The sequence below is a fragment of the Cavia porcellus genome, unplaced genomic scaffold (genome assembly GCF_034190915.1).
Source record: "Cavia porcellus strain 051 isolate PalLab524CR breed Dunkin Hartley unplaced genomic scaffold, mCavPor4.1 scaffold_11, whole genome shotgun sequence".
NCBI classification, from domain to species: domain Eukaryota; kingdom Metazoa; phylum Chordata; class Mammalia; order Rodentia; family Caviidae; genus Cavia; species Cavia porcellus.
The window spans coordinates 31,795,788-31,818,886 of NW_026947494.1; the positions used below are offsets into that span (position 1 = coordinate 31,795,788).

The 23,099-nt window shown below is 40.0% G+C and overlaps 1 protein-coding gene across 2 annotated transcripts in view; it reads left to right on the plus strand.

Annotated features, from left to right (window-relative positions):
• The first annotated feature begins 9,379 nt into the window (after positions 1–9,379).
• The window catches only part of Egflam (EGF like, fibronectin type III and laminin G domains), a 197,972-nt gene continuing 184,252 nt past the window's right edge, over positions 9,380–23,099 (plus strand). For both annotated transcript variants that reach the window (XM_063258097.1, XM_005003785.3), the window contains exon 1: positions 9,380–10,064. In XM_063258097.1, coding sequence (XP_063114167.1) covers positions 9,968–10,064 — 97 coding nt within the window. In that variant the 5' untranslated portion in view covers positions 9,380–9,967. The remainder of the gene's footprint in view (positions 10,065–23,099) is intronic.

The window sequence follows — 23,099 nt, forward strand, 5'->3', positions numbered from 1 at the left end:
GTTTTGCTCTTATAAACAATCCAAATGTTACATTCCGACCTCATCTGCCACAAATGTCCCCTTCTCAGATAACTACTAAACTCTTTTATCTTGTCTGCAGTAAATCCTGGAGCTGATATTTTAGATGACATTTAAACTAGCTAATAAATTAATCTTTATCATTTTGTTAACAAATAAGGTACTAATGAGAATGCCTTAATTTTTCAGAAAGAACATCTTTAGATTTACAATACCTCACTTCCTTCTCTTTTCTATGCTTTTTGAAGTAGAAGGACTATAAGCCTTAAAAGAAGTGACACATTTCAAGGCACATGTGCATTTAAAATGGCAGAAATTTTATGAAAATCAAAAGGCCAATAAGTGAGATATCTTGGGTTGGGATTGTTGCATCCTGTAAAGAAAATGCAGAGAGGCTTTCTACTTGGCTAATCCCAGGTGAATAGTGTAATCCTGGATTTAACCTTAAATATCAGCTTGTCTGATACTCAAATCTTCTTCCTGTGAAGACATAGCTGCCTATACCTATATCAGAAGGGAGAATACAGTTGAAAAGGCCTGCCTCACACCATACATAAAAATCTATTGCAGATCTAAATGTGTCAAGGAAGCAATACAGCCTTTAGAGGAAAGCTGAAACAATGTCATGGTGACCCCAAGTTGCGTAAAGATTTCTCAAACAGGAAATAAAAAATGCTAGCCATAAAAAGATTAATTGGACTAATTAAAATGAAGTTTTTTTGTTCATTAAAATCATTATTATGAGAGGTAAAAGATAAGACCAAATGTGAAAAATATTTTCAGTACAGGTTGAGTATCCCTTATACAAAATGCCTGGGACTAGAAAAGTTCTGGATTTCAGATATTCTTAGATTTTGGAATTTTGCATGTGCATAATGAAATATTCGGTAGTTGGAACATAAACACAAACTGTATTTATTCTTTATGTATACCTTATATACAAAGAAGGAAGGTAATTTTATATAATATTTTAAAATAATTTTGTGCATTAAACAAAATCTTGTGGCATTTCAACTGGTGGTGTGATGGCATTCTAATTTGGGGTTGGTGCATTATGGATTCTGGGTTTTTGGATTAGGGATAGTCAAACTATATAAATATTTTATCATTACAAAAGCTTCTCTGACTGGTGTTATCCACAATTATAAAGAATTTCTACAAATTTCTTATAGACAGACAACCAAACAGAAAAAAGTGAGCAGAAGTCTTTAATAGGTACTACAGCTAATAGGATATACAATAACCAATAAGTAAGTGAAAAGATACAATACAAGTTATTAATGAAACACAAATTAAAACCCTAATGTGATGTTGTCATATGCACCAAAAAGGCTAAAATGAAAAAGACAATATCAAGTGCTGGTAATGATTGGAACTCTCTTACACTTTGCCGCGAGTGTAAGTTGGTATAGCCACATTGGAAAATTGATAAATATTCCAAACCTTAATCTATCATAGTAATTCTTCTCATGAGCAAATTCACCAGAAATACATACATATGTCTGCCAAGACAAAAACAAGTATATTACAGTAGCATTCTTGATTGTAGCTCCTAACTAGAAACAATACACATGTCCATCTGCAGTAGACTGGACAAATAAATTGTGATCCATTTATTAAAAGGAATATTACATAGCAATAAACATGAAGAACCACACAACTTGGGTGAATTTCTCAAACATAATATCCAGTAAAAATAAGAGTAGGCAGAAGTCCGGAAGAACATGGTGGATGATAGCAGCAGCCTCAGAGGCTCTCTGAGAAACCACGCTTGAAATCTAGGAATGGTTCCGGGCAGGAAGTCCTAGGTAAGGGGGGATATTCTTTGCTGACCCAGGAACGAACTAAATTAAGAGAAACCAATTAAGAGAAGCAGGAACAGATAACGTCTCAGCATGGAAGCCGGACCCTGCGCTACTGGAAACTGTGATTTGAATTACCTGCAGCTGCTGTTGCGTCCTGGATGGCACAGCGGGGAGAGAGGTGCGAAAGCTCTGAGAATGGGAAGCATTGGAATGAATTGGGAGAGGGACTGGCCAGGTGCCCTGCATCAACCTGTGGTGAGTGAGCGAATTGGGACCCTTCCATAGAGAAGGAGGCTTCAGCAGAGGACACACTCGGACTGGGCAGACTTCCTGGAACGAGATGCTGCAGTGACTTCAGTCTCATATCCCCCTCTCAAGCAGGATTGGTGGGGAGTGCCTGGCCTGCCAGACACCACTGGCTGAGACCCAGTAGGCTAGCCCAACTCAAGTCCCAGTGCCTGGAGGTGCACCCTAGCGGTGAAGCCTTCCATAGGTTGACCTGGAGGGGTGGCCCGGCATAGACTGCCCAGGTCTGTGTCTCCCTGGTGCACTGCGGTGGGCGGGAACAACTAGCTAGCACAATTCAAACAGACTGTGGATGACAGGGAAGGAAGCTGGGCCTCCTATAAATGCTTAAATATAAGGAACAAAGAATATGGGAAAAGGGAGCAACAAGAAAGGGTCCTTGGCCCCCAATCCTGAGAAACATGCAATAGCAGACACGGCACCAATAGACATAAAGCGCTATCTCCAGAGCCTCATAGACAAGTTTAGGAATGAAGTTATTAATGAACTGAAACAAGACATTAGCAGAATAGTTAGAGAAATGCTAAGTACCGCCCAAGAAAAACAGATGGTGGAATGGAAGAACAGAAAAAAAGGGGAGAATTGTTTGATGGAGAAGATAGAGAAAACACAGAATACATAAAGCAGGTTCAAAGAGCTTACCAGGAAACTAAAAACTCTATCAAAAACTGGCATAACAGCTTGAAAGAAACTAAGAACAGATTATCTGAACTGGAGGGCAGATTTGTAATATGGGAGCATGAAATGAAAACCTTCTTAAAAATAACAAAAAAACAAACAGCAACAATACAAAAACTAGAAGATGATAAGAGGATCTATAATTTAAGAATTAAGAACATAAGAGAAGAAGTGGGGACACAAACAAATGGACTACAAAAGCTATTCACAGAAATAATCCAAGAGAATTTCCCTAATTTAGCAAATGGTAAAGATACTCAGATATATGAGGCATACAGGACTCCAGCCACCTACAACCCAAACAGAGCTACACCCAGGCATATAATAATCAAAATTCCAGAAATCCAATATAAGACAGAATATTAAAAGCCATCAGAGACAAGAAACAGATCACTTACAAGGGAACACCCATCAGAATTATAGCAGACTTCTCGGCACAAACCATCAAATCACAAAGAGCGTAGGGGGAAATAATTCAAGCTTTGAAAGATAATAACCTGCAGCCAAGATTGATATATCCTGCACAACTGTCCCTAGAAATTGATGGAAAAACAAGGTGCTTCCAGGATAAAGAGGAACTAGGGTAATTTGCAACCACTAATTCAGCTCTACAGAGAATACTGCAGGATAGTCTAAAAAAGGAAAATACCAAGATTCCAGAAATAGTGGCAGAGAATCCACAATGAATGGAGCAGAAAACGAACTGAAGAAGACAAACTGACAACAAACGACAGAAAAAGAGCTCAACAGAAATGAGGCAGAGAAGATTGGATGGTAGGAACATCTATTTTGGAGAAAATAAGACATCATAATAGCTAGTGCTGATTTAGTATCATCTTGTTTTGAAGTCCCATCAAACTGGTATTCTTCTGTCTCCATTGGTCTTAAAAGGTTGTATCGTGTTGGATTTTATTATCTATGATAATATAAGCAAAAACTTTTATAGACAAGGAGTTTATATAGAAATCATTGTTCATTTTCTGTTAATTGGTTCTAAATACCCTGTAATAATGTCATTCTCTTTAATGGTTTTATAGTGTCTTGATATGTTTGGTGCTACAGTATAAGAAGTTATACTCAAAAGATTTCAAGGAAAGAGACACTATGGTAACTATTTTTATGTCAGGATATCTTGTGGTGAAACACTATTTTGCTTAAATGATTATGTTTTGACCTGCGCTGTTCTGTTGTTATGCCCTCTTTTATCTCAATCCCCTTTTTAAAATTATTTACTTTTTTATTTTTATTTTTTTAATTAAGGGAAAAATAAATAAAAATTAGCAGGATACATTATAGTAACCTACTTTGATTTCCTATTAACTTGATTTGAAATCCTGTATTGCCCTCACCATCTTGTTTTGACTGATTTTCCTCTATTCTGCTTTGCTTGATAGTACCAAGTTCGAAAGTATAGGCATAACTGCGAAGACAATAAGACAGTCATTATGATGCCCATTCCAGTTGACTATTATTTTCTTTTAAAATCCTGTAATGTCTCCAATGCTTTGGTTTTATTCTTTATTGTTTAGTTCAATTTTATTATAACTGCCAATTCTTCTTAAAATAGCAAGAGGCAGTATGGTAACCATTGTTGATCAACTTGTATTTTGTTTTTACATTATCTATTATGTCCATCCTTTTGATTCGACTGACTCTGTTCTGATATGTCGCATTTGGGTTTACTCTCTTCAAAAAAAGTAATAAGAACTGTGGGAGTAATAAAACCCAAAATGTGTAATTGTCATTGTACAAAAGAAAAGAAAAGAAAGTGCTCTAAAGGTTATAACTGCATATATGTTTAAGTGTATAAAATAGATAACCATATTACTAAGTGTTTTTTGGATCATTGAACAAAACTGTTTGCACTCTCACTGTTTGAAGGTCCACTTTATATTCTTCAATTTTGTAACTTGAACAATTATTTCTAAGATGAGAATATGTAATCTATTAACTAGTGATTTCTTACTGTTTATTTTTTAAATTTTGTATTACTTGTACCCTTTTTCTGTTTTTTTCCTTTTACTGCTTAAATAAAAAAAATAAGAGTAGGCATAAACAATTATACTAATGCAAAATTCTATGTATATAGAATTTAAAACCAGGCCAAACTAATGTAGGTGTTAGAAATCAGGAAAATATTTACCCAATGGTTGTGGGGTGGGCTATGATTAGGAGGAATGGAAAAGCTCCCAGAATTGTGGCACTGCTGCATTTCTTGATTCAAGAGCTCATTACATTAGTTTATTCACTTCGTTATAATCTATTGATTATACATTTGGAATTTGTTCACTTTCACATTTCACTCAAAAGCCTACTTTAAAATAAAAGACGTGGGCCAGTCTTAGCTCAGGGGAGAGCCCTTGCCCAGCAGGCACAAGGTTGGAGAAATGTCTCTTAACAACTTAACCAAAATGCCCCAAGTTATTTCTAGTACATTCTGCTCGAAAGGCATGCAGATGAAAGCAAAGCAGAGTTGGCTATTTAAGGTGTTTTATCCTACTGAATCCAATATTGTTCCTGGCAAATCCTAATATATATAACGGCATTAGAGAGGTCAGTGGTATAGCAGTCTGCGTGGGCAGCCATAATAAAATACCTTACATTGGGTGCTTGAATGACAGACGTCTATTCTTCACATTTCTGGACACTGGGTCACAGCAGCAGCATGGCTGGGCTCTGGTGAAGAGTCTCCTCTTGGCTTGCCCATAGCCTCTTTGTGCTTTCACATGACACATGGGGGGCATTTTCTCTTCCTCTTCTTGAAAAATCACAGTTCTTTCAAATTGGGATTAGGACCCTACCCTGATGATCTCATTTAACCTTAATGACCTCCTGAAAGCTCCATCCAGATATAGTTTTATGGGAAATGAGGATGTCAACATATGAATTTTGGTGAGTCACTATTCAGCCCATAGCAGATGGCCATGTATTTCATAGCATTGCATATGCTATGATTTTACTAGAATCTTTATCTCTTTATACAATAGCAGGGTACACTGTAATTTAGAGCTTCCTTTATTCTGCTTTGTAGAACAGTTGACCATGCAACTATTTTCTTTTCTCAACAAAATTGAGTCCTTTTGAGTGCATTTCTATAGTACTTTTGTTGTGTTTTCTCTAATGTATTATTTCTGTTCTTAGCACAGTACTTTGTAAACAAAGTATATATTCTTAATTAATGTTTGTTTTATATTGGAGTTGGGGAAAGTATTTACGCTTTTTACCGTTCTATCTTTATTTGTGTATTTTAATTAAAGAGTGGCAGGTTTGAATTCTTTTTCAACTTTTTTCAGAAATCAAGAGAGAAAGTGTGGAGAGGGCTTTGTGGGGATATTGGTGATGGGTCCTGCTTCTTGACCTGAGTGGCAATTATACAGTGATGTTCACTGTCCCATACATAATTCACCAATCACCACACTTACTATTTGCATACTTTTATATGTCATATGTTGATTGCAACATGTAACATATGTGTATGCCCTGTGTACATATCATAGATCTCATTGATAATATGCTATGTTGAGTCTTTAGAAATAGTTATGCTCATATATTACTTGTTGGAGCAATAATAAATGCAATCTCCTAGAGAAGAAATTGGACCACGTTATGAAAATTGAAAAAACATTTATTTTATCTTCCACCTGAGCAATGGCTTGTGTAGAAATGAAGTGTTATAACATGTGAAAACATATGTCTTCCAATTTATTCATTGCAGTGTTGAGTATAATAATAAATTTTAAAAACAGAAGAAATACTAAATAAATTGATATTATACAATAGCCTATTTATTATTCAATAGTTAGTGAAATCTGTATCCTACAAGGATATTCCAGTTGAAAAGCATGCAGATGCCCTGTTTGCGATAAACATATGCATCTACAATTTGCTTGCTGTTCACAGAGAACTTCTAGAAGGTACCCAGGAAATTGGTAAAGTGGTTGCCTCTCACAGAAAAGGGGTAAAAGGAAACTTATTTTTCACTATACACTTTGCTTGATATACATTGCAAATTTTATATGTACATGTAACATATTCAGAAAAATAAATATATGATATTTCCTGCTGTCTTCTCACTCATATAGGGTCTCACTAAGCATCCCATAATTGATAAGTTTGTCCTTATTCTCTTCTGGCAACCTCTAAATCTATCCCAGGGAGCTGAGGTCAGACTCCTCTTCCATGATACTGAGCAAAGTCACTCTTCTGCCAGTGACCTTATTAATTGAGTTTAGACCACAGGAGAGTCTGAACACATTTTTCAAGAATGCAAAGTCCCTTTGCCCTTTTTAATTCCTCTCCTCCCAGAAGGCAGAGACAGTATGAAAGGCAAGTGCTCCATTTGTCTTTAGCTAGATTTACAAGTGCTGTAACCTGGTTGTCAAACTGGAAGGAGAGGGAACCTTGGGAGACATGAATTGAATTTCAAAAGAGGGAAACAAGTTCAGTCTAACACGTGTCCCGGATTTGTGACAAGCAGACTTCAAGAAATGAGATCTTATCTCAATGGCTCAAGCATCCTGAGTGTTTGGAAGCCCTCAAAAACAAACAAGTAAGCAATCAAAAAACTCCACAATGATATGACCAGAAGGCAGAAACAAGCACTTTGAAGAATCCAAATCTCTCTCCCAAATATTCTAATGCCATCTGCAAAAGATGGAAGAGCGGCACAAAGGCAGGAGGAGATGGCACGGGCACACATCAATATCAGCAACAAGGCTGAATGAAACTCAGGTGTGCAAAATTTGCATGGATAATTTGTACAGATATTTTGATAGACACATTCAGAGCAAAAAAGGCTTGAATTCAACGGCACTTTTTTTCTTTTTTTCAGCTAATGCAAAGAGACCCAACCCAGAATTCAGGGATGACTTCATCCAGATAATACATTTTAGTGTGATACACCTCAGGCAGGTCTAGGATTAAACATCCTGTCTCCTCTGAGTCTGATTTCTATTATGTCTCCTTAAAAGCTTGGACTCTGCCCAGGTGTGGTGGTACTCCTGAAACCTCAGCACTCTGGCAATCTGAGGTAGGAGGATTTCGAATTTGAGCACAACCTAAGCAATTCTGTGACTTAGTGAGTCCCGGTCTCAAGCTATAAAATATTTGAAAAAGGTTGTGAGTGTAGTTCAGGGCCAAGGTTCTGAGTTCAATCTCCAGTATGGGCCGGGGAAGCAGGGCACTGGAACAGATCAGTACAATTCAGTCACAATCCTTCTGCACTTAGGAACAGCAGGACTTTGGCCAAGTGACTTTAACCTTTCCATGCTTCAGCTTTCTCATTTGTAGAATGAGGACAATACCTACCTCCTAGGGCTGTTATAGGAATTATAAAGCATTTCAAAGAGAGTCAGGGATGGACAAGATGTTACATAAGTGCTAGCCATAATATTAATTATTGTTATTTCCAATGTCTGGGTCTATTAGAGGAAACTTTTAAGTGGGAAAAAAAGGCACTACTATGGGAGGAAACCGTATGCCAACACTTGTGTGGTCCTGGGTGCCATGTGAGGTCTCTTCCTCAAAAAGAGAGTCAACATACCAGACAGGTGGCAGGTGGGAGCTCCCTGACACAGGTGCATATGAACCGAGGTAAAGTGACCTGCGGAGGATACCGAAGGCAGATTCTTGTGCAGAGTGGGGGCGGGGCTGAGATGACCTCCAGGTGCCCTGATAACTGAGGATCTGTAACTGGGCTTTTCTAGACCACCAGTGCCACGGCAGTCACAGGCCTGGTTTCCTTCCTCGCTTCACCTTGGATGTGGCTTCCCTGGCCTAGTCTAGTCTTTTCCAGGGTGTAAAGGATCTACTCTGATGTCACAGACAAGACTTCTACTCAAGTTGGATTAGATCTGAAAATGGCAAGGGAACATTTTCTCAGTGTGCTAAGAAGATTGGGTTCCTTACAAGCCTTCCAGGTAGGAGAATGGGGAGAACCTATCAGTCAACCCTGTCCCCAGCTCTGTCACAAAGGCGGGTTGGCAGCCAGGCTCAGGTTCAGGGCGTGGCGGGACCACAGGCAAAGGCAGCCGCCCTCCACAAGGCACTTTCAGGGCCTTTGATCATTCCCCCGGAGCTGGCAAGGCCCGCGCTTCCCTTTTACTCTATTCCTCTTGGTTTATTTATTGTATCGCTTTCTCCTCTTGTCTTGGAGGTCAGAGAGCCTGCGTGCATGATGCTACGGTCACATCCGTGCAGTGTTGCGAAACCGGTCCGAGGCGCGCTTTCCTAAGTCCCAGGGCAACCAAGTCAGGAGAAGGAAAGCAGTGTTCCCTGGCCTGGACATCAAGCCCCGAGCCCGGTCCCGGGATCAGCCCTCTTTCTCCGGCTTTCTCTGTCCTCTCCCAGACGCCAGGACACCCTGAGGTTCTCTTCCTCCGTCCTCCAGGAACCCAAGTTGCACTTCTAGAGGAACCGCACTGGACCCACTCTCCTGAGCTGGGCCCCCTAATCTCCACCCGGCTGTCCATCTGCGCTCCTTAAATCCCATTTATCTTCTTAGCGCCCAGACCCTCCCGCCCCGCCCCCTCTCCCCCACTTGCAAATCTCAGCCTCGAGAAGCCCGGGTATCCCCAGAGAGCGCCCGCTGGGTGCAACCCTCGAGGTGTTGAAAAAGTCTATAAACTAGGAGGAAGGGGCTAAAGGACTGTCCAGCCGGGGAGGGGAGGCGTCCCGAGAGCTCAGGGTCAGCACCGCAACAGAAGGTCCCGGACTGCGGTGCTGGAAGGTGGCCCCCCAGACCCCCAATCTAGGTCACCAACAGGGACGCGCCGCGCTGAGGGTCGCTGGACGTGCAGAGGGGCGGGCTGACTGCTCCCGAGGTGGGCGAGGAGCGGGCTGTTTCAAGCCTGCCCCTCGCACTCCACTGGATTGTAATTCCATCCCCGGGCGGGTCGAGACGCCCTCCCCGCGCCGCCGGGCCGTCCCTCCCCTCGGCCTCCACCCCTCCCGCACAGCCCTGCCGCGCGGAGCCGGCTTCACCCCCGCGAGCCGACCTCCCTCCAGGCTGCTGGCTCCGGGTGGCTCCCAGTCCGGCCCCCTCGGCCCCCCACCTCCTCCCAAAACCAAAGGATCTGCAGTCCGCGTCCCTCACGCCCCTCAGGACACCCCCTTCCCCAGCGCGCAGGGACTTGGAGAAACTTTGCAAGCACGGCGGTGAAATGGATTTAATCCGAGGCATCTTGCTCCGGCTCTTGCTGCTGGCTTCCAGCCTCCGTCCTGGCGCAGCGCCGTTCCCAGCCGCTCTCCGATTGCCAGGTAAAGCACTCGGTCCACCCTGGGCACCGCGCCCCGAGCGCCCCCGTCCTGGTCCTTGGTGAGGACTCCAGGCGACCAGCGCGCCTCCTCTCTGTCCCTAAACCAGCGCCAGCTTCACTGGCGTCAGCTCTGCCCACAGCTCGGCAGAGACTAGACCCTCTCCCTCCCCTAGTCCAGCGGTTCCGGGGGTACTTATTTGTTAAAAGAAATGAACTATTTTCCAGACTCTGAGAGGAGGTGGGCTCTGCTTCCGACCCCAGAGCTAAGAGTTGGGCAGGGATCGTGTGTCTCAATTCAAGAGGACTGCGACCGTGCACAGTTCACGGCTCCTCCCGGGTCTCTAACATCTCACTGAATTCGTGTTGCCTAGAGCCCAGCCATTTCCTGGGAAGTGTCTGGACTCGGAGTCCCCGGCCCACGCACTCCACACTCAGCAGGGATGTGGGCTTTACCGCTGGGACTCTTTTCCAGTCTGAGGCCACTGATGCTAAAAAGAGAGCTCACCGGGTTATGTTGATTCTGTTTTGAATTTCTGTCTTTGCTGTTTAACAAAAATATGCATTGTAGGGTATGATAAAGGATTGGAGGGAACTTGAAACCACACTAACTTGCATTTCCTTTAGCTCTTTAGGTAATAAATCTCTGTATTTCTATTTAGTTTGATTTGGTCTGTGAGATTATTCAAAGTAGAACATTCTAAACAATAAAGTTCTAAACATTGTTTCAGAATAACGATTTTTTATTCTTCTTTGCTACGGCTATATTTAGAATTCTGAAAAAAATCTGTTTTTTCTTAGCTTAGTTTGTAAGTGAGATTGTCTTACGGGATTAATTATATCTTGTGAACAATGGAAAACAATAAAACTATTTGAATGCAGTCAGCAAAACCTTACAGAAAGTGTTGTTCATCTTCACAAATGTTTCTATCAGAAAGCAGCAAGACAAGGAAATTTTATCAGACATCAAAGGAAATAATCTTGGCAGCTTCCCGTTTGTCTGCTTAAATATTTTCACTATCTAAATAGCTGGAACTATGATTTGTCACCTTGCAGCTCTAGGAGAATCCTTAGTCTTTAAGTTGCATCTGTTGTCACCTGTACAATTGTTACCTGATATGCCCTGCACTTAAATTATGAGCTATTCCATTTCTACACTTTTCAACTCATTTTGGAGGTAACAGGAAAAGCCTAAGGTGGTGTTTTATTAAATTGTTTCTCTTCCTGCATGTCCGCATACATACTTTCAAGATTTCAATAAAGGGCTTTATTTGAACTTTACTGCTTAAGAGAATCACATCATGATCAATTGCATTCTGCAAGTTTCTTCACTTAAAACCATCTAGTCATAAGTTTTGAACAGCAAATAGATGTATCTGTAAGTCTTAAGCCTGAACAATGTGTGCAATGTTTTTAAAGTATAGATTTCGACATGGTTAAGCAGGATTTTTAAGTATTTTACAAAAGTCTCCTGTATAAAATTATTCATATGGTTCACCTTGCTTATTTATTTTGCAGTACCTCTCTTAAATGGATTCTCTACTTGGTTCACTCAGGGTCTCTTTCTTAAACTCATGCCGTGAATATGTTGTGTTAGCCTCTGATTTTATTTGAAGCATAGATAGAGTTTTGATAGTGGTCATTCTACATTTTAAATGTTTTTGGCATATTAAATACATCACAGTCAAGGTAGAAAGCATGTTTAGATTATGTTCAGCCAAGAAGTTTTTTTTATTAGTTTATAATTTTATCCAGACACTGGCTTTCAGGCTGGAAAGCAGCTCATATTAAAATGACAGCTACTTCATAAACTTCAGGGGAATTTCCCTCCTGGGCTCATTTACATCCCTTAGAAAGACTACTTTTTGATCCGGAAAATTGGTCCAGATTAAAAACTGAATGTGCCCTACTTGGCTCTGATGCAAACAGCAATGAGCTAATTTATAATCTTCCCCAGACACCAGCAAATCCTGCTAGTATCCATATGGAGCATCTTTGTACCTTGTTTCTTCCATAGAAATTGGCTTGTGTGCAGTACTTTGAAGGTAGGGTGGCCTGGTGTGGGCATCCAGAGTAATCCTGTTTTGTTTGGATAATCCTCCCTGTTTCTTCCTGCCCCTAAGTCTATTTCTGATTAGTCCACCATTGTTAAAGTCTTGGATTCAAACCAACCTGAAAATTCCCCATCCCTACCTATCTTTCCTAAGAAAAAAAAACAAAAGCCAAAAGTCAAGAAACACTTCAAATGTGAGCACCCTTCTCTCATCCAAGGGGGCTGATTTTCTGGTTCTGGGGGATAAAGAAAACCTGCGTTTGCTAACACGTGAAATGGCAGTTTTCAAATGAAATAAAAATAAATATTAATAACTGACACTAATTAATTGTTGTTGCACTGTTCTGAGAACTCGACTCCTACTGATTTCTTTAACCAACACCAAAACTTGGTGAGAAAATAGGTACCATTATTACCCCTGTTCTCTTGAAGGGGCTACTGGGGCTTTGAGAGGTTAAATATCTCACCCAAGACCTCACAACCAGTGAGTAGAGGAGTGAGAATTTAGGCTCTGATATTCAGGGCTGGAACTGAGTCTACAGTAGCACCATTCACAAAGGTAAATAGCCCGTCTTGTAGGATGTCTTCCTCCAGACTGAAGAGGTTCAGAGCCCTGGAGATCAGGTGACAGGATATCACTGTTGTGTATAGAAACCTGCATTGCTCATGGAATATGCCGAACATGCTTAGGCTTCCGGACAGTGGGGTGTGCGTGGTCCTGAAATAGGATTGGAAACTACTGTGTATGAACCTCATCCATAACAACCAGGGGTTTCCTTATAGAGTGATGGTGAGCTACTTGCTTTCTCTTGGCCTGTGAGAGCCAAAAGGTCCATTAGAGTGTTTCTGGGTACAAATATTGGTCACTGAAGAGTATTTGGGAGGACAGAGGGGTGCAAGTCTATAGCAGCATCATGGTGTTATTTCCCTAGATCTCCATGTATAAAAACACAATTTGTAGAAAATCTACCCCATCCTAGCTGCCGGTAACCAGTGGCCTGATTTTAGTCCCTCTTGTTTTGTCCCCTCCTGAATGCCTTACTCTGTGCCTCCCTTTCTTAGTGTAGTGTCATGTTGTTGCACATATCAGTAGCTTGTTTCTTTTTTGCTGCTCAGCAGCAGTCCATTGTATAGATCATAGATCACCGACCTCCTTCAATCAACTTTTGAATTATTTGCAGTTTCAGGCTATTATGAAACTGTTGCACACACGTCTTTGGGTGGATATAATTTCATTTCTCTTGGTAAAATAGTAGGAGTCAGATTGTATGTTGAGTGTATGTGGAAATTTATGACACCAAACTGTTTTCTAGAGTGGTGGTACTATTTTACATTTCTATGGCAACGTATAAAAGTTTTGGTTATTCCAACTCCTCTATGGAATTTGATATAGCTGAGGTTTTTTGTTCTTGATTTTATTTGTCTTAGCTATCCTAACAGGTATACAATAATATCAGTGGTTTAATTTGTATTTCCTTAATGACCGATATCAGACACTTTTTTTCATGTATATATTTGCTATGTGAACCTCTTCTTTGTTGAAAGGATTGTTCAAATCTTTTGCTGGTTTTTTTTTTTTTAAATTGTATTGTTTATTTTCTTATTATTGAGTTTTGAGTGTTTTTTGTATATTTGGGATGCAGGTACTGTATGAGATATTTGTTTTGTAACTATAAACCTCCAGTATGTGGGTGTTCTTTTTATTTTCTTAATGGTGCCTTTCAAACAACAGAAGATTTAAATTTTTTTAGATTTAAATTTTGAGAAAGCCAATTTATCACTTTTTAATCACTCATGCTTTTTAAAAAATTTTATTTCATGCTTACAAAGATGTTCCTTTATTTTATTCTAGAAGTTTTACAGATGTCTGTTTATTGTAGGTCTATGATTTATTGTCAGTTATTTTTTGCATAGTGTCTGACATACAAGTTCATCTTCTTGTTTGTGGATGAATTGGTTTTATTTGATAAGTACTCATGTTTGTGGTGAGAGAGGCACAGAAAAGCTTGCTGTAACTCTGCCCGCACTGGCTTGTAGCTCTCAGGCTTGCTCCTGTGTACCGTAGCAGGTGATAGAGATAGATCTATTTTTTCTCTACAAGATTCTGACACTATAGTTCTTTAGGTTGATCCTGCTAGGCATGCTTGAGGATGTTGCCAACTGCTGAGGCCAAGGGCCGGGAACTGGCAGTTGGGAGTTTGTTGAGTGGAAGGCCAGTGCTTCCCTCCAGTCTTATACCCTGAGTCGTATTTTATTTGGACAGACTCACAGCACCAGTTAACAGTCTGGGACAAGCAGAGGGGCTGAAAAATGCATGTAGGTCCTACCATCCCTGCCAGTCCAGTTTGCTAGCAGTCCCCAAAACAATGGGTCAGGATGGGTTCAGAGTCCAAGATTTTCCCTCCAAGATTTGGGAGGTATACATTCATCCTGAGGGAGATACAACCCTTTAATCTTTTTCTTTCCACTTCTCCAACATTTCTCTAGCCATATAATTAGATTAAAAATGAAGATCTAGGGAAATTCTGAAAGGAATAACGAATGGCCGCAGTTAACCTGTGGGCGGTGTACCTTGTTTGTTGATGGTGGAGAATGCATCACTTCTAGGTTGTTTCTGCAGCAGCTGATGTAAGGCTGAATGTAAAGGGTCAGGAGCTAGGGGTCAGAGGTCATCCTGGTCTACTCCAAATTTGTTTCAGCAATGAGAGAAAGGCAACATGGTATTCACAAGAGACTCATCGTTTTCCCACTTACAGCTCTCATCAATCCCCCTTTCCAAAACATCTAATTTGGGAAAATTATCTTTTCTGGATGTCCCTTCCAGTCAACTGTACTCCATTGCAGTGCTGACCCAAATTGTCTTATTTTTGGGGAAAAACTAGAGCTTGCAAAGGGCACAAGTGAATATATAATATATGCATATATTTATATATTATAAATTATAGGAAGAGAGAAAGAGAAGAGATAGGAGACAGATGACTAGATACAGGGGTAAGATGTACAGTCCCATGATATTGATCAATACATATTATGTATTATAGTATTTGTTATATATTAGATAGATATGGGCAGATATAGAATGAGATAGAGGCAGAGACAGAGGAGTCTATCTATACATCTTTCTACATCATCTCTCATCTCATTAAAAAGCATCTCTTATTTCTCTCTCTCCCTCTTTCCTCCTTCTCTTTCTCTTTTTCATTTTGCTATGATTCTCTGTGCAGTAGAAGAATACAGAACTCAAAGTCAGGGGTCAGCGTAGTTTTAATACAAGGCAGTACTTGTTTTTCAGAATTCTTTCTCCAGGAAGAGTCACTTGGCCAGAGAAGAACTGAGTGGTGGTTTTTGTTTTTGTTTTCTTAGCCAGAGTTCAGAGCTTTAATAACCTTAGAATTCTTTTGGGGATAGATGCTCATCTGTTCATGGGTTACTGTAGCCCCACAGTGGTTGAGTGCTTCTGAGCTAGAATTATTGAAGACAAGTTCCCAAGTGTCCCAGGCTGAGGTGGGCCTCAGCGACTGCATGGCTATCCTGTGAATATCGTGTATTCCAATACTTAACTCACTAGGCAAGCAAATATGTAGCTTTTCCCAACTGACCAAATGAATGGCATGGCATCTTGATCACAGCAGACAACCTTTTAAACTAGTCAAACTCCTGTCTCTCACCTTAGTCCCTGCCCAACTAGTTGCACATATTGAAAGTAAACCTGTTTCGGAGATAGAAAATGTGGGAAAGAAGAGAACCTGAGTGTCAGTTTGTAGGGAAACCCCAATTAATCTTTGACTCCATCTGTTGTGAACCTGCTTTTTGAAAAAGGACTGAAAGTATGACTTTGGCCTCCTGAAGTGAACTGGTAGATCATTTGTCTCCTTGCAAGCAGTCTTGCAAGATGACTCATGTGGGAAAAAATAAAATGTCTGCCAGCAGGGGGCATCCTTTCCAGAGCTAACTCAGCAGGTCTTAGGCCCCTAATGAGTCCTGAACTTCCTATGGGGATAAGAAACTTTAGTGCATCCTAGGCACCTGCCTTTTTAAGCACTTCAGGTGTCTTGATGCTGAAGGTTCACAGCCTATTCTTGGAGAACTCGAGCTCCTCCTCACTACCCTCATGCACCTCCTTCCTAAGTCCTCTGTTCTCCACCCACAGTGTCTGGTTCATCGCACCAAACTGTGACTTCTAGCAACAGTACATTGCTCTGGGTAACTGAAAGGTATCAAACAATCCTGAGTGTAGACACTCAGTGGAATTTGAAGAGGTTGGTTTTGGGACTTACAATCTTATTAGTACCTGAATGACATCTTTTCTGAGCCAGATTCTCATCTTTACCCTCCTTCCCCTCATGATCATAGAGATGGAGGGGAAATCTGGCATCATCAGAAAGCCATGCCAGATGCTATATGACCAGTCCCTCCCACCACCTTGCCCTCACCTCTGCAGACCTGCTTCTTGCAGCATTTATGGCAAGTTCCTTTGGCTGAACAGAAAGATCTGGGAGGGAGTACACATTTTGAAACTCAACAGTGTTGGGTTCATGTTCTGGCATTGTCTCCTACTAGTTACCTAGTGAAAGCTCTAGCTGCCTCATCTGTAAAAATAAGGTAAGGAGAGAACCTATTTTACAGGCTTGCTCAAAGTGAAGCAATGCATGTCCCAAGGCACTGAAAAGGATAGGGAGATAGGAGTTTGAAGACAGATTGAAGAACTGGGGATTGTTTAATCCAGTTATTAGGAAACAAACAAACAATTCTCATTCTCTCTCTCCATATATATATATATATATATATATATATATATATATATAGATAGATATATGGAGTCATTTATGATTTCATGTACTTTCAGCTTTTCCTATATATACTAATGTGTGATTGTACTTGAACTGATTTGTATTTAATTGTAAAATTTTTCAGATAAAATTAATTTATAAATCAGTGTGACTGTTAATCATGACAGGTCATGTTCATTAGATTAAGAAATGCCTAGCAAATTAGTAAAGCATGCTCCTGGATGTCTCTAGGTGGGACACAGAGGCCTGACCTCGGGTGCTATATATGGTTCCTTGACTCTTCCTCTTTGGCACTGTTTCTCTGCTCTGTTCCCTGACTGCCAGGAACTGAGCATCTTCGCTCCATCACAGGCTTCTTCCATGATGCTCTGCCTCAGATTCAGCTAGCCAAGGAATGAATCCTGCCATCGGTGAGCCAAATTAAATTGCGCTTCACTAAATTGTGGGTATTGTGTTGGGTATTGTGTCTCAGCAATAACAGGAAACACATATAATTAGAAAGACTCTCTGGTCAAGTACATGCCTTGGTTTTTAATTCAGAAAATGAAGCCACCAAGTGTGTGGTTTCCCTTGAAAGAATCACTTTTGCAAAATAGCAACCCACAGAGTTGTGGTAATGTCTGCCTGATAGTTGTCTTTGGCAAAGTTTTGCAGGATATGGTGGTGATAGCTGCGGTGGGGAGTTGTTCATAAAAGAAAACTATCCAGACTTCTGTGACTAGGAATCAGCTGAAATGTATATGAACCTACAGAGCTAAGAGGTAGATCAGGTCTTGCTCACTGATTAGAGGATCCAAGTAACTTCTGAGCCACTGCCAGTAATATAAAAAGAGAGAGCATGCTCAGCCCACCTGAGGCTCATGATTCTAACGTTTCCTCCAGCATTTTGAAATAATGAAACTAAATAAAACAGGTGACTCCTTTGAAAGAGTTGAAGTGTTACATAAAAACAGACTATCACAGAGTGAGCATCCCTATTCCAAAAATGAAACCCAGAATGTTCCAAAATCTAAAAATTTTTAGCACTGATGTGATACCACAAGTAAAAAAATCCACATCTGGCTGCATGTGTTAAGCTTGGTTTCGTGCACAAAATTATTTAAAATATTTTAAAAAATGATTTTTAGGCTATGCACCTAAAGTGCTTAGGATTGGGTTTCATTCCCAGGACACATTTTTATGTATGTGCAAATTCCAAAATTTGAAAAAAAAAATCTAAACCCCATTGTAGCCCTTTATTTCAGCCAAAGGATATTGAATCTCTATTACCTAACAAGAATCATAGTAATTATTACTATCTTAGCCAACCAGAAAACAAGGATATTCTTCTTGACTCTGATCTTATTTTCAAGTCTCTTCCTTTTTTACTCCCCTAAAGACTCTTGACTTCCTTTTTTTGTCTGACTTTGCAAATCTTGAGTGATTTAATTTTTAACAATTGTGTTTGCTGACGGGGCATCTAAATATCCCCAGTCAGATTTAATGCAAATGTTAATGCTATTTATTTTTCTTAGTGCAATACATTTGTATTAGCCATTTAACAGTTCACATTTTGCAAAAGGAATCATATCAGCAGGCACTTTTCTGCAACATCTGGGCAGTTGGAAACATAATACTTAAATATAACCTGCATTTAAAGCCTTTCTTGGACAGATGGCTAATTTTATTGATCTAATCTTACACTTAGGAATAAGTCCCATGATTCTTTGCTCGTAATTCTTGGAGTGAGCAGAGAAATAAATAACATGGGTGATGGCTGTGAATTAGGTGCCTGTTATATTGTCTGTGATTTATTTTTAAATACTTCAGTATAAACAGTGGTTGAGTGAATTACTTTAATCTCTACCCTAGGGGATCTTAGTTAATGCTCGAAGTAATCCAGACTAGAAGGCACAGGTCTGGGATAGAGTTTATGTCTATTTTCATCTCTTGTTGACTGCACCATACCAGTAGTTAAATGTTTCAAATTTTCCTTCTGTCTTGGGTGGAAATAGATACTTTAGGGCCAGTTATCATTTGAAGAGCTTTACTATGTCATTCACTCTTAAAGGTAGTTGCAAAAATACTTTAAAATTCACAAGGGTTTAACTAGCATAATTATGTCAGATGCAATACTTTCATTGGTGAAACATGTGATTACTTAAAAAGGTTGTATCTGCCCCTCTGGTTTTGCATGGGCACAGTAAAAATCCAGCAAGCCCATCATTCAAGCCAGCTATATGTTTTCATCATATAATAGCAAATTTATTAGACTGCTACCCCCAAATGGCATGCTGATCTGCCGTTAGAATATTGATGGGTCTGCCTCAGGCTTGTGTGTTAATTAGGGTAATCAACCATACCTGCTGTAATGAACTACTACAAATTTTGGTGGCTTTACACAAAGTTTATTTTTCATTTATTTTAAGTTTAAACTAATTAGTTCTGGTTGGCAGCTCTTCCGGGCTGCTCTCCTCCAACTGGTAATCAGAAGACCCTGGTCATTCTATCTTTAAAAACCTCTATCTTTTAATGCTGCCATTTTAAAATGGAGCTCCAAGGTGGCAGGTAAAGAGAAATGATGTTTATGTGAAAGATTTATGCACCAAATCCGAAAGAACACAGTCACCTGATTCCAGTCTAACTCTAAGGATTCTGGAAAACGTACTTCAGCCATGTTTGCTGGAAGACAGTGAAGGGGGGTGTGGTAGATTACCTCTGGTGTACTGTTTTTGAGTTCCTAAAAAGACAAAGAAGAAGTGACCAGACTTTCAAGAGCAGTTCTGTATGATAAAGTTTTGTGTCATTTTGCCCATAGATTGGTAAATGTGACAGAATTTGGCCTAGAATTTGCTTTCATTGCAATGTACAACCTCACTGAAAGCAAAGAGTTACTGTATTAGTCTGCTTTTTTGTTACTATAACAGAATATTTGAGGCTGGGGCTTATATAGAAAAGAGATTTATTTTGGCTCAGGGTTTTGGTTCAAGTTCTTGGGGTGCCATCTGGTTATGGCCTTGCTAGGGGAGGCCTGAGGCAGTATAGGCCATTACATGGTCAGACAGTTTACATGGGTGCTTATATTTGTATCCCTTTAAATTTTTTTTATTTTTATAAAGCTCATAGTATTACTTCATAGGGACTCCAGCCTGATAACTTCATCTAATCCCAATTACCTCCCAAAGGCCATACCCCATCCATTATAGATTAAGTTCCACCCTCCTAATATCTCACAATGGGGATCAAATTTCAGCACATAAACCCTTGAGGGACACACTCAGCCACACTTATTAGGGGCCATCACCTTTTAACAAAAGAACCTAAAAAGGAAGCTGACTTAAGTGACTTAGGTGAGTTTGTAATTGGTTAATACGTACACGGCTAGGTGAATATATGCCATATGCTGGCTACTGCATGTTTCTTTTATATTACTGAAGAGTAAAACAAATTCCTTTAAAAAGTAACACAACCATTCACTTTATTAAATGAAGTGAATTTCCAAGACACTTCTACTAAAACTCCAGTCATCCCCTTCCGAGTTTTCTAGAGCTCCTTCTACTTGTGTTCCATACAAAAAGGGCTACTTGTGGTATGAGAATTTATTCAATGAGAGATGTTAAAATATAAAATCATTTTTTAGACACCACTTCCCGTTCTGATGAGGATGAAGATGGTGTGGATAGATCCCAAGGAAAATAAATTAATATGTTTATGTTTGGGGGAACTACCACGCTTTTGAAAGAACTTCCAGAGAAATGATTTCATTTGGCTTGCAATCCATGCCTCACTGGGAAGTCAGGGTAGATGTCAGCAAAAGTAAACAGACATAGCCAGGACATGAACCTAGGCTGACTGAACCTCTAGCTCTTGCTGATTCGCATCATATAAGAGGGGCTTTTGCAGCCCCTGGAAAAGGTAATAGAGAAACTCTTTGCAGTCTGCCTGAGCCCAATTCTGCAGCCAAAAGGGACCTCACCAATATGACACACTCCTCACCCAGGTTCACTTGGAGAGTTCCATGCATGTCATGGGACACTCTGTAGAATAGCCCAAGGTTGCCTTCAGTTGTGCTCCTGGTTAGTCGGTGTACCAGGAATGTGCTGGTTTTGTAAAACACTCAATGACTGTGGAGCTGTTTCCAGCAGAGAAGCAGCTGTAGCAGCTGCAGGATATTCCTTGAATCTTCCCAGATGTATCTTATAGAAGACCCTTTTGTGGTCTTAGGGACCACCCAGATGACTCAGCCTGGCTTTGAAGATTTCCATTCCTCCACTATTTAGCCATCTTCTTTGGTAGCAAATGATATTTTCTTCAATGTGCCACATTTCAAGCTTTATCATTCAAGTCTCAAGGCTTTCTGTTCATTTCTCAAACTTTGTTGATTGCTTGGGAGTTTCTAATTGGTGTAATTGAATAAACCATTAGGTTTGAGAAAAGAAGCATCTTTTTGGTAGCTATTTTAAAGTAATCACAGGAGGTTGAGAATATAGCTCAGCAAGCAGCACAAGTACGTGCCCAGCAAGGGTAAGGTTGTGAGTTTGATCCCATATACCTAAAGAAAGAAAGTAATCAACGGGCTTCAGTTACAGACTCCATATAAAACACACACACCTTCAGTTCTGCAGTCGTGGTGAACCTGTGGTACTTGTGCCAGTCAGCTGTTTGTTATCACTGAAAACTCTGTAAGATTTGCCATCACTGCCTTAGAAGAATTGTAATGAAACCCCAAGCAGATAAATCTGGGTTTGAATTCTAGCTTCAGAATTTATTGCTGTCTGATTCTCCCACATAGTACTTTATCTCTTTATGTTTTAGATTTTTATTAAGGTTCATAATGCCTGTGTGGTTGTTTATGTACTGATGTCCCCCATGAGCCTCATGTGCTCATAGCTGTGGTTTGTGGAAGGAGATTGGATTATTGAGGCAGTATGCCTTCCTTGCTGTTAGGAGATGGGGACTTGGTCAGAAGATGTGGGTCACTGGAGATTGACCTAGAAAGATATAAACCCTCCCTGACTCCTCTATGCTCGTTGCTTCCTAGGTGGCAGGAGGTGAGCAGCTTTCCTCCCCCAGACCCTTTCACCATCCTGCTTCTGCCTGGAGTCTGTTGACTATGCAAGGACCAAAAGTTCTAAAACATGAGCCCCAATGAACCTCTGCTCTTTAAGTTGTGGCAGCTGTGTATTTTGTTCCGTGGTGAGGAAAGTGACTAAGACAGTGTACAAGGGTTTTGTGTGATTTATTTAAATATCCTTTCAAAGATAAATAAACATTTGGTGTATAATGGACACTGGAAAGCATGTGAACACTGATTAGATTGAGTATATGTTTTATTGAGGTTATATAATGATGGGGATGGTTGTTTTCCATATTTGATATAATCTTGTATAACAGAGTTTAGGTATTTTGAAAATACAAATAAAAAGGATTTAATTTCAATAATTTCTTATTATAGATTCTCAAGGTTTATGCCCCTAAATGTGGATTGTTGGCATCTAGATTAGTTGTAAAGTTCACAACATTGAGAAAGATCTAGAATCAGATTCAGCTTTTTGTAAAATATCAAGAAGAATTAAACCACTGTAGTAATAATAGATTTTCATATATAAACAGTATCGCTATCTACCCAAAATAAAAGGTTATTTGTAGTAGGCATGAACATAAATGAATGTTCCTTAGCTACCTTTTATTTACTGCAGTATTAAGAGAATACATCTAAACATACTATTTGTGTATCTCTCATCATTTTGATCCAACCATCTTCTTTCCCAGAATAAACTTCCCCCAATGTAGTTTTAATCCAGTATGATTTTTCTGCTCCTTATAGCCCTTGAAATTCTAAACCTGTGCATCTGAATTTTGTTACAATATGACCTCAACTTACTTTTCTGTCTTCTCACTGAATATGCAGCCTGTTTTCTAGCCAGAATTATAGATTTTACAGTATTTGCTTTTTAATAGACCTTCTCTTCCCTTTCCAGTGCTGAATATTGTGGTCGTGTTGACCTGCCCCTTGAAACATACTTCCTTTATCTTTGCCCAAAGAAATGTCCCTTGGAAATATGACTGCATTGCCTCCAGTCCCTGTGTACCCACCTAAAGAGATGTCACTCCCCCTTCTCCTGTTCTGCAGGGTATTGTGTTGCTCGAATACCTGGCTCAGGTCTTCTGTTCTAACTTTGTCATGTCAAAGCACCTTGACTTCTTTCTCTGCCTT